Source organism: Cygnus atratus, chromosome 4 (assembly GCF_013377495.2).
Source record: "Cygnus atratus isolate AKBS03 ecotype Queensland, Australia chromosome 4, CAtr_DNAZoo_HiC_assembly, whole genome shotgun sequence".
NCBI lineage: Eukaryota > Metazoa > Chordata > Aves > Anseriformes > Anatidae > Cygnus > Cygnus atratus.
This window is the reverse complement of record NC_066365.1, coordinates 47,950,389-47,966,337: the sequence shown is the minus strand read 5'-3', so window position 1 is coordinate 47,966,337 and position 15,949 is coordinate 47,950,389. Positions and strand designations below refer to the sequence as shown.

The window sequence follows — 15,949 nt, the reverse complement described above, 5'->3', positions numbered from 1 at the left end:
CCATTAAACCAAATGACTCAGATGACTGGGTTTCACCCATAAATCTCTCTCCTCCTTGTATATCTGTTTAAACTACTGCATTAACTGCTCTTCAACTGTGAGAAAATGCATATTTTGCAGCTATTAAATAAGGCCAAACACCAACTTGCTGAATGAATGTTTGTCTTCACAATGACTGCCCTGGACATACCGCTGTGCACATTTTATAGCCAACACCAAAATCAAAGCGGCACTGTTCATCCATGGAATAATTGATGCCTGGCAGCTCAGGAAGCTTGGGCCAATCGTGTTCAAAAGGGTCATCGAGAAGACAGTCGTAGGAGCTGTGGAAAGATGCACAGAAAAAAATAGCAAGAAAGTAATAATCACTTTTTTGATCAGTAAGATCCAAGTATTTTTTCTTAGATGTCAATATTGGCAATATTCCTTTACTCTAACGTGTTTTCTGCCCTGTTTATATATGGGTATTATTCTCTGAAGTGCAGACAGTCCCTTCTGTAAGAATATTGCCTAGCACAAGGTGACTGGGCACTGGATGGGAAGATCCGACAGCAAAATCCCCACATTTGCTAGCGACTGTGGAGCAGCATCTTCTGCTGTTCCCTGCCCTAACAGTACATACAGAATTTGCGCTTTACTTTCCTGTCACGAGAGGGAGAAAACAAACACTTCCAGTTCTCAGTGCCAAAGTCCCTCAGTATACTCAGTTTCTCAGTATGCTTCAAACTACCGCACAAGTCCTAATACAACGGCTAACACAAAGCCTGCTGGAGTCAAAGGGAGCCTTTCCACTGACTTCATGGGACTTTGAAGCAGGACAGTAGTCTGAGAACAGGCCCTGAAATCTACGGTGTACCGCTGTTGCAGTGAGTCACAGGGAAGCCTACTGGAAGGCCTTTGAATGCTGAATCCCTGTCTGGAAGCAGAGAGCAGCCCCCACCAGAGGATCCCATTCCCCAGAATCTCGGAAGCCCCCATACCACTGTGTTTATAAAAAGGGACTTCACAGGCAGAGGTCCCATTTATGACAGTTGTGTCTGCTCCTGGTGGGCCTCTCTTCTTTGCCATCTAATGGAGGGCCGCCCACTGGCCCCACATCCCAGGGAACTGCATAGACTTCCGTTTCCTTTAGTAAAACAACTACCGATGAGTGCTGACAGGTCCTTACTGTATGTATCTTTTGAGTTCTTGGCCGCTGCATCTGGACCAGTGGTAACGATGAAAGGCAGCCTGCACCAAGGGAGCCATAACGCTCCCCATTGCTGTCTCATCCCCACATCTGTTCCCTTGACCATCGTGCTCCATTCCTAGCCTGAAACAAAGAATGGGTATAAGAGCCCCAGTAGTTTCTGCTTTGCAAATGGTAAAACAGCTGTAAAGAAAATAGTTTCTCATACACACGTAATCATTCAAAATGAAATTGTTCTCTGCGTTCTAAAGATAGCACCTGCATTTCAAACAGATCTTCTTTGATGCCAAACTATAAGGACTCGCTGAATACTCTTCCATTTATACTTCATTTTATTTGTTAATACCAGAAATGAACTACCTAGATGATGATTTCTGCTTCCATTTCAGATAAAGGAAAACAACAGTTCTGCTATCAGTGATCAGTTCATTCAGACAATGAATTGTTTGTGTTAGTATACTTACTTATCTAAAGCACCTATTTATACTTAGAATTAACGTAGTTATGTTGCACATCCAAAGAGCTAATTAGGTTAACACATTAAATTTTGAAGTGTGCATCTGGTGCAGCTTAACATGGAAATGACTTGGTCATCTCAAATTCATCTAAGTTCCTCCTATATTATTTCAACGCTGACAGAAGAAGAAACAAATGAGTGAACTGAACAAGTAGCCTGCGCTAATTAAGGAAGACAAAAAAGCAGATCCTCAGTGCTTGACATTAATTCACCCAGCAGCTAACAGAGATCTTTGCTTGATCAGTTATTCCCATTTTATCATTCTTTACAAAGTGCCAAATTAACACATCAGTACAGACCTTTTAAAATTGAACCACTTCACATAAAAAGAAGATGGAGCACCATTTTGCTGATAATCTAATTTTATAAGTTAGACTTACACGTGACCAGTTTCATGAGCAACAACAAAAGCTGATGAAAAGCCATCCTCATGGTTGAGAGTACAGCTTCGAACCGGGTGACACATGCCAGTAACAGGAGCATATCCTATTGAGAGAAACCATGTCTGATTCTTTTACCCATTATATTTATTTTAAACTAGACACCTCAATAAGTTTATTACCTGAGAAGAACCTAGAATTCTTTTTCTTTGTTTGTCAATTTTTCTTCTGTCTTTGCAATTACTGTCTGCAATTATTGTCTCTGCAATTACTGACAAGCTAGGTTTGGTTCTGCAGATTATCTGGATTACTTCACGTACTCATACTCTTATCACCAAAAATGTACAAGATTCCTGTTCAATTAAACAGAAGAGCAATAGGCTGTTTTTTTTTTTTGTTTGTTTGGTTGGTTTTTTGTTTGTTTGTATGTGTTCATAGTAGTACCTTCATCTGCATCTGCATTCTGCTTGGTGCATATTGCATACCTTTTCCTCAGTAAAAGATGAAATCTTTCTGAAGACAGGGAATTCTGCCTAACATCTCATCCTAACCAGTTTCACTCCAGGCGCGCTAGTCCAGATTTAAGGGCAGACTCAGTGCCCTTGCCTCATCCTGAAAGGTGAAGCAACTGAACACAAACATTTAAGACATCTCCAGCTGGACAGCCAGAACACGGTACATTTTTCAAAAAACTATGTGGAGAAGCAGAAATGTACGTCAACCAGTAAGGTTTCACCAGCATAAAACTGAAAAGCCTTCTTGCTAAAGGGCATTTCTGACTGAAAACATGTCACTCTTACCATGTGCTAAGCAAAGACTGGTAAACTTTGGACATTTGACCTGAATGTACTACTGGTACCATATTAAATTATATATATTACGCTGCTTCTCCATGACTGGATAATGAATTGTGGCCTTTTCTTCTGAGACAAGTTGCAGGATTTGAGTCAAAGGCACAGAAGATAGGCACAGCAAGCACTAAAGGGGACTGTAGTAGCTGGCAGAAGGAATGGGACTGTAGTAGCTGGCAGAAGGAATGGAACCAAAGAACCATTTGCAGCACTGGAGCTGGGCATGTGGCTGAGGCACCAGGAGGAGCTGCAGGATTTTATTATGACAATCTCTGTGGACTGACACAGAGAACATGAGAGAGGAAGCAGTACTGCTAGTGGGCTTGTGGAAACTGAGGCATTAAAGACAGAGGGCCTGTTTGACTGTCTAATACTACGTTTATTGCGGTGGAGGCCATTACACTTAGCTGGACAGCTTTGTTTCAGAAATTGCTCAATTTTGTAGTCCTCTTTTCCACCTGCAAGCAAAGTAAGAAGCACACAAAACCACAATGTCTCAGTTAAGAGGAACCCTTGGTCCTACCACAGACCACAGCACAAGTGATGAAATTGCTTGTTTGGTCTGGATAAATCATTATGAGGTGCATATTCTGCAGTGTAACTACATAAGAAACAAGGAAATAAAAAAGGGAACGGTTTGCAGAGCTGCACAGAGCAGCAACATTTCAGAAGCCTCACCCTGACTCCTATTTTTCTGCACTGACATAAATCACACTGAATTTCTTTCCCATTATCATTAGTTCCTTGAATCATAAGGAGTAGTGCAGTATCAAACTAGCTGGTACACTGTTGTAACAAAATAAAAGCAAAGTTGAATGCAAAGTATATTGAGAGTTCCTAATATTCCCTGACATTCACTCACAAAACCACTAATTGTTTGATGAAAGTGAACAGCTATTTACTTACATCTGTAAGGTAAGAAACATCATCTGCTGCAGTTAGATATAAACAGCAAGGTCTATCATGGCAAGGACTACTTGCTTTTGAAAAAGTAGGTAAAATGAAATAGAGGAAATAATTTCTCTCTAGAACACAGTAATGAGTACATTCTTGGGCTGTCTATGTGGGCCTTTCCTAAAGTTAGGATAGGAAACTGAAAGTTATTGTGAGCGTACGTGCTTTCCTGAACAGGACCAAGTTTCAATATATATTTTTAAAATGGAACACTTAAGTACTTGCTGAGCCAATGCCAATATTCCTTATTGTCTCAGGATCATATAACAATGCAATTTTCTTTTTTTTCTCCTTTTTTTTTGGACAGGCACTAGACAAAAAAAAACAAAACAAAACAAGCAAACAAAAAAAAGCTCCAGGTTAGCAGCATTACCTTGCATACCAGCAGGCCCAAAATCTTGCCTTGTCAAAAAGATGGCATGATCGTGGTGCTCTGAATGATTGGGGTCTGACTTCTGCTGCTGATACGCCCAGCGACAAACATTTTCCAGGCTTCTCGAGGGATTACCCCTTTCAATCAAGCTAATGGACTGAAAAAGAAACACATTAGACCTGGGAGCTCCTAAAGGTAGGAAATTCAGACAAGTTTTGATTTTCTTGGAGCACCAAACAGGTTCCTATTTCTCTTTCCCTATTTCCCTATCACTCTAAGCAATGGTAGTCCTCTTTCCTATGAGGAAAGAAAACGAGTACAGCTGGACATTGATCTATAACACAGGACTGATATTCCTTCTTGGCCTCATTGTCTTTGATCCCCAGGCAGAGCCAAAGGGGTGTGCATATGTAATAGTGCATCTTTAGGATATTTTTTTGAAGACAGTATAATGAGTATTTACATCATCTACAAACGAATGGCCTTTCTGTGTATAGCCTGTAATGTGCAGGAGAAAAACACAACATGATGTTAGGATTGAATAAGGACATTTTTATTTCCTTTGTTGGGACTTGCTTACATTCTTGACTGCCAGAAGACAATGTGACTCGTTTGAGTTAAATGAGAGCACAGTGACAACATACAGCCTGTACGGAGGAAGTGAATAATATAAACACAGAGGACAATGCCTCACAACTGGTGCAAAACCCTGTAGCGCCAGTAAATCTGTACTGATTAACACAGATTAACCATCTGGTTCTGTGAGATTTTTGCTACAGAGCATGCTTACAAGCTCAGTAGTTGAAAAGGAAGTGACCGAATTTAATTACAAGACCAACATCATAGTGGTCTTTTGCCTTGCCCAAATTCAATGTCTGAGTTAAGTGGAAGGGATATGCAGCAGTAGCACTAAACAGCACTAGCACTTTCCTCTCATCCTGAACAACTTAACAAGCATGTTTGAAAACTCTCTGAATGTATTTTACCAACAAAATCAACGTCCTTGTACAAGTACTGTCCAGGGCAAAAAGCAGGGGAGTGTGCTATGACCCATTAAAAGGAGTGTACACAACAATGAGAAAAGGAGATGGTTTCCCTAGCAGCCTGCTTGCAGGTGGGGCACCAGCAAGTTGTGTTGGTCAGTCAAGATGATTGCTTCTACTAAACTGATTTCACTACCTGAGGTAATTCTTCCTGAGGGCAGAATTCAGGCTGCAAGCCCAAGCAGGCTGAGCTCTGCCAGTAGTGGGGGCTGCAGTGGGTCGAGGTGCTCCCCACCTCCTCTCAGCCCATCCCTCAATAGCATCATCAGGGGTACGTCATCAGGACAGATCCAGTCACTGCGACCTTGCATTTAAACACAGATACTTGGTGACATTACGAAAAGAATACACTAGAAAAGGAGCTTTCCACCTGACTGAATCTATCTAATACGACAAATATTTGGTTGCTGCAGTCTTTCAGCTTCTAAGTGATAAATCAGCTGCAAAGTGACTCTGCAACCGGTTGTGCACCTGCATCACAGAAGGGACACTGATAAACAGTCTCAGGTATGAGGGCACAAGCACATTTAGAACATGTCAAACAGGGAAGGCAGTTCTCTGGAACTAGTGGTTCAGTAGACCTCTGTCTCTGCACCCATTCACGTGGTTCCCATGCACTATGGTTACAAAGAACGTAAATGTGAAGAACTGGGTCAGAGGCTTGCTTACCTTTGCATACCCCAACATGATCATTCGGACCAATACAACATTTATATGAACACCCAGGGATTCATCATGGTAAATTTCATTCACCTGAGAAAATAAAAGGAAAACTTGAAAAAAATCACCAATGATAGGGAATCTTCCAAGGCCACGTATCTGTCATTTCAAGTGCTTATATTACTACAGTCTTCTCAGAGAAGGATTCAAGACTCAAATCATTTCCATGCAGTGAGAAATGTAGGCTACCCTTCCCGTCATCATATACCCTTCACTAAGAACTTTCTGAAGCATGTTTCAAGACTCCACTCAAATATAATGGCCTTTGGAGCAGGGCCAATAGAAGAGTTGTTTGGGAAAAGAGAGACCTCAAACCCTGCAAATACTTATCTGAACACTCGATTTCACTTGTTTGATAAACATAATGAGGGAAATGAAGCTATTCCTGAAAGCAAGGTTAATGCAGTGTGTTCATATTCACTGTGGGATTTAAAAGGAGATAAGAGTTTGTTTTAACAACAGATAAAGCCATCACCATCCAGCCTGCATGGTCACCACCTCTGCTATGCCATCTGGCCACTGTAACTCTGGATGAACTCCCAATCCTGTTTCTGTTTGCTTTGTCAACCGTTTGTCTAACTTCAATCAGTTTAAACACATGGGATGAGTATTTTAGTGGGGAGAATGAGAGCATATTTTTCATTTTGTAAAAGATTCTGCTACCATTAGCTCTCACTCAAGGAAATATGCCATTAACTTGAGCATAGGTTTGTCCTCAGAAAATACTTGAGGACTTGGCTTTGAGCCATTTTTGCATTCTGAAGCTCTAGAATATTCAGGCAATGACACAATCAATGAGGCTCCATTTCTGCATACATGTAGGCATGTGTTTAGCTTTAAAGATCTGAATAATACTCCTGATTCTAAATCAATCTTAAAATTAATGGGAAAAGTGTTTCCAAATCCCAGAAATGCTTTGGAAGTTCTCATCTGAAAGTTTTACAGTCAACAGCGTTGCCAGAGACATAAACCCTGTAGTATACCTCACAGAGTAATGATATCTCCAAATACGCTTGATTTCTGCAAGTCAACACATTCCATTTAAAAAGTTCACCAACTGCATGAAAGCATGTAACATTTATGGGACCTGGAAAGACTTAGTACAATAAAAACAACTGCTAGCCTGAGAAAACACCCATACATAAGACAACCTCATGAGACATCAAAACTCATCCTCAAGGGCTGCAGAAAACACACAGGAAAGAGCAAAATTAAAAGCTCACAAGGTGCCCTCACAAAAGAGTCCGTGGCATTGCACCAAACTAGGTTTGCAGAGGTCTACAGCAAGATCTGTACACATAATTTAAAGACAGAATTTTGATTTCAATGTTTTCAGTCTGGTTTCCAAATAAAATAAAGATTAGATAGTAATTTCCTGTTAGTTCTAGTGTCCCAATAAATTTTGGCCCTTTTTACCACTTTCCAGTAACAGTTGCAAATAAAGATCTCAAAGAAATCAAATATGTAGAAGTTTCCGAAAATAAGCAGCTGATTGGAAATAACAATGCTATTCCTGCTCCTATGGAAGCAAAGACTGCATATCCTTTATCACACACACATGTGGAAGCCCAGACATTGCACAAGCACAGGAGCTTCTGAACCCTCCTAGCATGAGAGAAGCTTATATCCCGTTAGAGAGCACAGCCATATGAAAGAAATCCAGAGGAAACATGGCAGTTCCACTGCTCCCTGAACAGATGAAATTTTTCACTGTGTTGTTTTGAAGACTTTCTTTAAGAAGCAGCTAATACTCATGCCCTATTTTTTAAATATAAATTAGTACAAATGTGACCACATAATTTTAAAAAGAGTATTTGTAGAAATTATGTTTTTTTTTTTTTAAAAAAAAAGAAACAGAATTGTGCAGATGGGCCAGAAATTGTTCTTCTTGAGGACCTTCTTTGTGCCTGGGAAGGTGAGAAATGTCCTTCCACCAGAGTGCAAATTAGGGGACTAAAACATCTGCAGTTCATCACTGAAGTTACTTATTTCCATCAAAACAAAATAAATATTATATGATGGGTAATTGGTGGAAAATAAATACCACTGTTCAGAGTAAGGATGGTATATTTGAGCAGTATTTAGAGGTTATTTTTTTTAGTCATGCTAAACAGAACTTTTCCCTTCCCCTCAGGGAAAAAGGTCATTCTGAGTTGTCCAGACTGTGGGACCTGGCACAATGACTTCAGTCCATGGTTTTAAAAAATGCAATCCCTTTTAGGACCAACCAAGAACAGACTGTCAGCAGGATAGTTTTACAAGAAATGAGCACATAACTTAGACTGCCTGGCTTGTGAAACAATTATGCCAAAGTTCAATTATTCATCTCATATTTTCTCCTCAGTAATGCAATACTGTTGCTCCCACCAAAGTTTATGTCAGAAAAACGTTTACAATTTCCCTTGTGCCAAGAAGCAACAAGCTCCCCAGGAGTGACTTTCATAGAGACAGAAAGGGTCCTGGAATTGACCTGAAGATTCAAGTTTTCTTCAAGATTTCTCCACGACACCTTTTGTTTTACACCTCTCTCTGTGGACTGCTTCAGAAGGGTCCACCACAGGATTCTCATGAGGAAGGAGCAAGTTCATATATACTCTTGTGACCTAGATACAGGAAATTTTGGAAACCTGTAACCTCGCTAGAAGGTCACAAATCAAAATAAGTGCTGAAAACTGTCAGTGTAGACTGCAGCGCTTTCAGACTGCTGTAATTGCATCTACACTGTGGTTATACTGGCAAAACAAATTGCATTCCAAGATACTGGTACTGGTACAAAATGCATATATAAATCACGCCCCAGGAAACTTGATTTGTCTGATGTGAACTTGGGAAACACATCACAGATGTCCAACTGGCCATGCAGCCTCTGGTGTAGTATTTATGAGAAAAAAGTAGTTAGACTGAATTCAACAGTAATATACACACGAAGAAGTAAATCAGCGCTCTCACTGGGACAGCAGTGACAGCTGGGAGACTCCACATACAAAGTGGGTTAGTATCTGTTTACTGAGCGGATAAATAATTATTCAAACAGGCAAAATAAATGCACCTGGCAATGAACCCTACAGCTGCAGCAGAGAGCACTGGAAAAGGAAGATAACCACAAACCAAGGGACTTAAGGGTTTCTGTGGAAACTCCCCTATGTTTACACAGTACCAATGTCATGGGTGACCCCACATTCCCAAACTGATGTACTCATAAAACAGCAAAGGTGAAATTAAAGACACACCCTAGCCAGACTGTGCTCCCTAAAAGAAATGTGGCTGGATTCTTACTTGACACAGAAATTGCTGCCTCTTGACCTACAGCCAACCAACATCCCCAGGTTACATTGGGTGATTCCTCTGAGTACCTCCTGCAGCACAAGCTCATTCATGGTAGCTGGCCTTTCAAATCTGGGACAGACAGAAAACTGCAGCTGCACAGCAGCTTTTGTGCAGGTACCTGTGTGACATGATTAAGGTGTTCCTGCTCCAGCAGGCGGATTGGACTAGATGATCTTTCAAGGTCCCTTCCCATCCCTAATATTCTGAGATTCTGTGATACCATGCGATTCCTTTTCAGGGTTGCCCATGGACTGACCTCCATGGTGTGCAGGTGGGGGCTGCAGGCTAATACACAGCAATCTGCTGGTATTTTCCTGCCTCTGCTCACTCACAGCAAGCTTTTCTCTGCTTACAACAAATCTTTCATGTGACTGTCCTTGGGTTTTGGAGACCGTAAAGCCTCAGTGACTCTGTTTCTGCCTTGATTAAACTACTGACATTTCTGTGTCTGACTTGTGCAGAGGAAAGTGCAGTTTTTTAATTAGCATTCTACACTGAAGGAGAGTCGAGTATTTCAGAATGTAATGATCAATACCATCATCTGCTGTACTGTTTGCATCACTGGAAAGAAAATGGCTTGAAAATAAAGTCCTTATTGGTCTACAGACCATCCACAGGTACAAACCACTAGATGAAAAGGCAAGGAATGAGCTGAGCTCTTTTGGTACACTTCTGCATGCCATTATACTTTACCAAAGTCTGAGGGTAGAATTAGATTAAAACTAACTAACTAATACATAGGAGAAGTGAGTATGTGATGGTTGCATCCTATAGAAATAGCTCTCTAACTAGTAACCTTGACAGACACTGAGGTAAGTTAGAACCCTGCTGAAACTGTGTGTTAACACTCACGGTTCTAGGACTAGAAGGTGTGGGACTTTGAAAGAGGCTGTCTTAGCCTCTTTAGTCCTTTGATGAAGGGAGAGGGCCTGAGACATTCTTGAAGCCACCCAATTTAGCTCCACAGTGTGTAACCCAGCAGCTGGATGTCAAGCAAGACAAGGACTCTCAAACTCCTAAGAAAAAGTCAGTATCTACAAAACAGGCTATTTGCCCATAAAGAACATCCTTCAGTGCTCACTGTGATGTGGAAATGTGAGCAAATAAAGCAGAGAGATTCTTCTGAACTGTGCCATTCTAGCACAACTGTTTTCCACAGAAAGCCAGACTGGGAGATGACAGTTCAAAGGTTTCAAATGAGAGAACAGAAGCTGCCTCCTCCCCATTCTCCTCTTCCAACTCAACACCCATCCCACAGCCTGGTCAAGTCGGCAGTGAGACTCCTGCTGTGAGATTTTTGTAGGTGTCCGGGCTCTGCAAACACTGAGACGTGTAGGTCTGCAATACAGATAAGCCTCCTAGAATGTCACTCAGCAGAGGCAAAAGAATGGGCAGGAACAGTGATCAACTTGGGCTTTTCTGGCAACCTTTCCCTTAAGATTATTTTCCCAGCCTTTATTTTGCATGACGCTTTTCTTCTCATTTCTTGTTTTCCCTGTGTGCTGTTTAAGTCTCATAACAAAGTTGTTAAAATCTTGACAGAAATGACTAGATTGTCATTACATCTAAAAAAGGTAACAGTCTTTACTGTAATTGACCTACAGCTCCTCATGGATGAAGTGTTTCAGCTTGCAACTGCTCTGTATGACACATACTCCCAGTAGATGGAGCCATTGATGTATAAGAAAAGCACTTCAGTTCAGTTTATCAGTTCTGCTGTTTACAAAGCTAAATGATTTAAGAGTAAAAAGCCAATATTCTGAAATCCTCCTTAATGAAGTTTTACCACGGAGAGGAAAAACAATAGAATAGATTATTTTCTGGAGCTCATCTCCTGCCAACAATGCACTGCTTTGATACATGCAAAGAACAAACATAAAGACAACGCTTTACAATACCTCGTATCTATTAATTCCTCCACAATAGCGGTCAACAACTAGAATTAATAACTAGAATTAATTAGTTGGCCAACAACTAGAATTAAAGACACAGAGGAGATGACAACTTCAAAATACAACACTCAATGATTGCTTATTTCAAGATTCCTTTCCCAGTAAAAGAAAGAGAAGACAATTGCTCAAAAAACATGTTTGTGTTGATGTTCCATGAGATACGTGGTAAAAAACACAATTCCCTGCAAAGTACTGTATCAAGGCTATTTTGTTACTCACAGGAATCATAACTTTTCATCTCAAACTTTCTGGATTCAAGTATTAACTTACTTCCACGTTTGCCAAAACTGCATTAACTCCTGTTTCACATTCTTCAGCAATATAAATTATCTGTGCAGTTTAGCATAGTCACAAGTGACTGCTCAGGGAAAATCTGGAATTAGCATTTCTGAAATGCTGTAAGAACAGTCCAGCAGATCTGCACAGAAAAATGCTGCAGATTACCTGCTACTTGATGCATGCTGTACTCAGTTGCCAGCATTAGCTCTTGTTTCCACATTGAACTGCAAAGAAAAGAATGAGCCCTGATCTGACTTTTCTCCTTTATCGGAGATAATAACATCCAGGCAAGTGATCATGTTAGAAACCAGAAAAAGTCAGAAGAGATCTCTCAATTAATGTGTTTGGGCCCTACTATGCACTTCTAGCCAGTCTGAATGAGAAAGACACTAAAATTCATGGTTATCCTATTTCTATTCTAAAAAATCTAAGTGAGATAAAGTGGATAGATCAAAAGCTGCAGGTATAGGGTGTGCATGGAGAACTATGGCAGAAGACATACCTGGCACTGTCGTCCTGCTGAAGTTAATCATAAAGCTCCTATCAACTTCAGAAGTGAGCACTAAGCAGTCCTGACACTCACCTCCTTGAAATAGTATTTGCACCAGAATTGAAATTAAATGTGGACATTTTTTCTGTGCTCAATTAACAGTGTTAATGGGCAACAATCTAGAATTATTATTTAGGAAGGAGGTGGTACCACAAACCTGCAGTGCTCGGTGGGTAGTGATTGCCAAAAGCAGAAATCTGTCAAGCAGCTTGCAATTTGAGAATGAATGATGCATAGACGTATCACTCTACTAGCTAATTTTGGTTTATTCTCAAGAAGAAAAAAATGGAAAGATGTAAATATTGACAAGTTCAAACCTGCGTAGAACCCCCGAGTATAACCTGGTGTCTCTGTGCTATCTTTCTGGTCTAAATACTTTAATCCAGGGAAACTTTGTCTTAAGTAACCACCAAGGGAATAACAAAGGTCACTTTGCTAATACAGGAGACCTTGAATTTCAGATCTAACAAAACCAATGCTAAAACCCTCCAGCTTACAAAGACAGGGCCTGGCTCCTGAGGGACCCACTGAGTCAAGGGAGGCTGCCTGGCTCTGGGGCATGACCCGGGTGGGGGAACAAACGGAGGGAGAGAGGAAGGAGGGCAAGGGGACAGTCTCAGTCCTGCAGTACCCCATTTCCCACTCCTCTGCCCATCTTCGCTCTATTTGCTTTCCCCTGTACTTCTGCAGGTTCTCCAAGGGATGCTCGACCGGGGATTAGGAATGGTACCAGCGCTATGGCAGGGTTTGGGAAACGGAGCCTAGAACCCCTCACATGCTCCCGGTAAAGGTAAGATCAAGAAAATAAATGTCAGTTGTGTGACCTCAAGGAATTCAGTTGAAACTGCTCAGTACTGGCCAGGCCACAGAGCTAACAAAAACAACTCCAGGGCAATGACATTCTCTCAAGTGGGTGATTTAGCCATCACCTCTTCTGGAAAGCAAGCTGTAAGTGACTTCAACAGTTTATGCTGTGAGGTAATGGTACAGCTTCACCTATGAGCTAGAGACCACACTAGATTTTTTTGTTTTGGAGTAGATGAGCCCACTGGGGCTTCTGACTTCCAGTTCTGTCCCTTAACACCTGTTTTAGATGCATCTCTGATGCTGGCTTTTCCTCCCTGTTTCTAAAGCCAGGAGTACACATAAATATTGAATACAGGGAATCATTTCAGGCATTTCTTTAGCTGAAACTGAACCTCTGGCTCTGGAGCTCCCAGTGACATCTCAAGATCATGCAGTGCTTGGTTCCCAGCAAGCCACCTCTGGCACAGAGAGCAGTGTAGCTGTGTCAGCATGGCACTGCGCCCAGGATAACCAGTCGTGGCACAGGGTTGAATGAATGCAATTAATACTGCGTTTTTGCACTTGAGCTAAATAGTGTTGCCTTTGCTGCCTATGCATATTATTTTGAAGCTAATCTGGAGCTATCTTGCACATACTGCATTACATATGGCAAAACAGCCCTTAATTTCCCTGCTTGGGAAGGCAAGTTAGACTCAGCAAGTTACCATCAGCCTTGCAAAATCCCCATGAATGCTAGTAACATCACAAATTGTCTTCCTCCTCCCATTTCTAGGAATAGTAAAAGATACAAGTTCAGATATGCCAAGTTCAGATCTTGAAACTTAACACTGCTAGATCCAAACCTAAACAATCTGAACCCAAAAGTCGGGTTCATTTATGTCATGCAAATTCAGCTGTGCTGAATTGTATCTGTTGATGTCAACAGTGCAGCACTGGACTGCAGCAGCTGCAGTCCTAGTGGCTGATGATCTTCTAGGAACAAGCAAAGGCTTGCTCATGTGCTTTCTAATTCCCTCAAGCCTAAAAAAGAAGCTTCTGCTAGCAACAAAGATACACAGTTATTAGACATGCATTCACAGCCACCAAAGCCTTGCTGTCAATTTCCTTCTGCCTCAGCAGTAATCCACAGAGCAGTCCAGGTTCAGTGGCTTGTTTCTCCTCAAAGATCTTAACACTCAGCTTCCTAACACACCCGAGTCAAAAGCCTTCTGTGTGCATGTCAGAGGAAGGCAGGAAGTTATGATTGAATGCCTTGGGCTCCAAAACCGAATGCACAGACATTACTCAACAGACCCTTTTCATCAAATCAAGATTCTACAGCATCCATTTGCTTATTGTTAGAGAGCAACTCCTTACGCATGCTGAAATACCACTAAAACATTTAAGCTCCCAATTAGAGAAACAGTAGGAAAGGCGTCAGTCTGAACAAAGCGCCAGGTTGTAAACTTAGCAGACTGAATTCTGTTTTTCTGTTACAATGTGTGTGTTATGTCTGGAGTTTCTTATTCTAGATTTATAGCAGAGTATAATTCTATACAGAGTTGTTACAATTCTACACAGAGTTTCACTGGAAAAGATATCAGTTGGTTTAAATTCTTACCAAGGAGATTTTTTTTTCCCTGTCAAATTCTATGGATTAGATTTTTAAATTGCTGGTACTCATTTTGGGAGCTCAAAAGGTGGGGCAGATTTTCAAAGGTGCTCTTGGAAAACTGAGACAGGACTGTGACAGGTGCCTGGTGCTGAGAACTTTTTTTTAAATGCACCTGGCTCTAAACATCTAAAAGGTAAATGGGGTCTTATGACAATAACAGCATAACTATAGGTACACTCCGATCCTGGCCCTATACTTCCTCCACAGTATTTGAGAGATTTCGTCTGCACCTAAGCAGCATAGTTTTTCACACATGTAGGATTTGTGTTGTTGGCAGCACAGTTCATTATGAAGCTTATTTAGATGACTGAGGAGCTTATAAAGGGAGCCAAGAGACATTCTCTAGATACTGCAGCTCATTTTCAGTCTGAAACACAAGAGGTAACATTTTCAGCCTCAGCTTTCCATGCTTGAATAGCAGCAATATGACGCAACCATTGCACAGTGCACTAAATGGGAGCTGTAAAGGTGCTCGGGGCAGGACATATTACAATACAAGACACGTGAATCAAAGCTTGGACCAAAGGGAAAGGACATGGGAGAGAAGTAACACCTTGACCATTCTAAGTGCAGTGTTCTCATTATTTCTGTGTTGTATGTTTTACACGAGGTCTACTGCGAAGGTGGTGTCCCTGAGAAGTCTAGCATATAGTGCTGAGTCTTCCCACTTGCTTTCTAATCACTTCACATTGTCACTGATCTCACCTCTTCCATGAGCTTGTTGAGAGTAGATTTTCCCCTGGCCTGATTAGTGCAATGGGGTTGAGCATGTTATCCCGGCAATCACCACTCATCCCTTACATAATTCAGGCTTAAAAGAACTAAGTGAGAGGGTGAACCTCAGTTACTCTTTTTATGTGCAAGAACCAAAGAGAAGCTTCAGTGCCTGCCACGGCAGTCAAAATGGTATTAAGTTTGGAGCAATTAAATAAATTATTAGCAGAAAATGTGTAAGAAAAATTTATCAGCACAAGCATATGAACTAACCATAAAACAGGGACGGAAGGCCAAATTCACGTTGGCTGTCCCTCCTGAAGTGGAATGATGTGTACTAAGGAGAGGTGAGATTGCTTTTTTTTGATACGGGAGAGTAGGCGTTTCTGATGCTTTGCACTAGTGAAAGGATTTAATTCTCTTGCTCAGGAATGATGGTGGCTGGTGTGACAACACAGAGTAAAGAGGATCTGTATGCCTTAAGAAATCATTTTGAAATGACTTCCAGAAATAAAACGGTGAGTGAAAAAAACCCACGTTGATTAATTTCTACATTGATCAAATCGTTATTAATTGTAAACCTGTTTTCCTAAACCTGTCTTTATCTTTTCTTCTTTCCTGGAAAACCTTATGACCCCC

At 41.1% G+C, this 15,949-nt stretch overlaps 1 protein-coding gene across 1 annotated transcript in view; it reads right to left on the bottom strand.

The window, feature by feature from the left end:
* The window catches only part of ADAMTS3 (ADAM metallopeptidase with thrombospondin type 1 motif 3), a 125,689-nt gene that overhangs the window by 21,281 nt on the left and 88,459 nt on the right, over positions 1–15,949 (bottom strand). The window contains exons 6-10 of the mRNA XM_035552717.2: positions 5,977–6,060; positions 4,265–4,421; positions 2,087–2,192; positions 1,169–1,312; positions 191–323 (exon numbers count right to left, since the gene is read on the bottom strand). Of these exons, the coding sequence (XP_035408610.1) occupies positions 191–323; positions 1,169–1,312; positions 2,087–2,192; positions 4,265–4,421; positions 5,977–6,060 (624 nt within the window). The remainder of the gene's footprint in view (positions 1–190; positions 324–1,168; positions 1,313–2,086; positions 2,193–4,264; positions 4,422–5,976; positions 6,061–15,949) is intronic.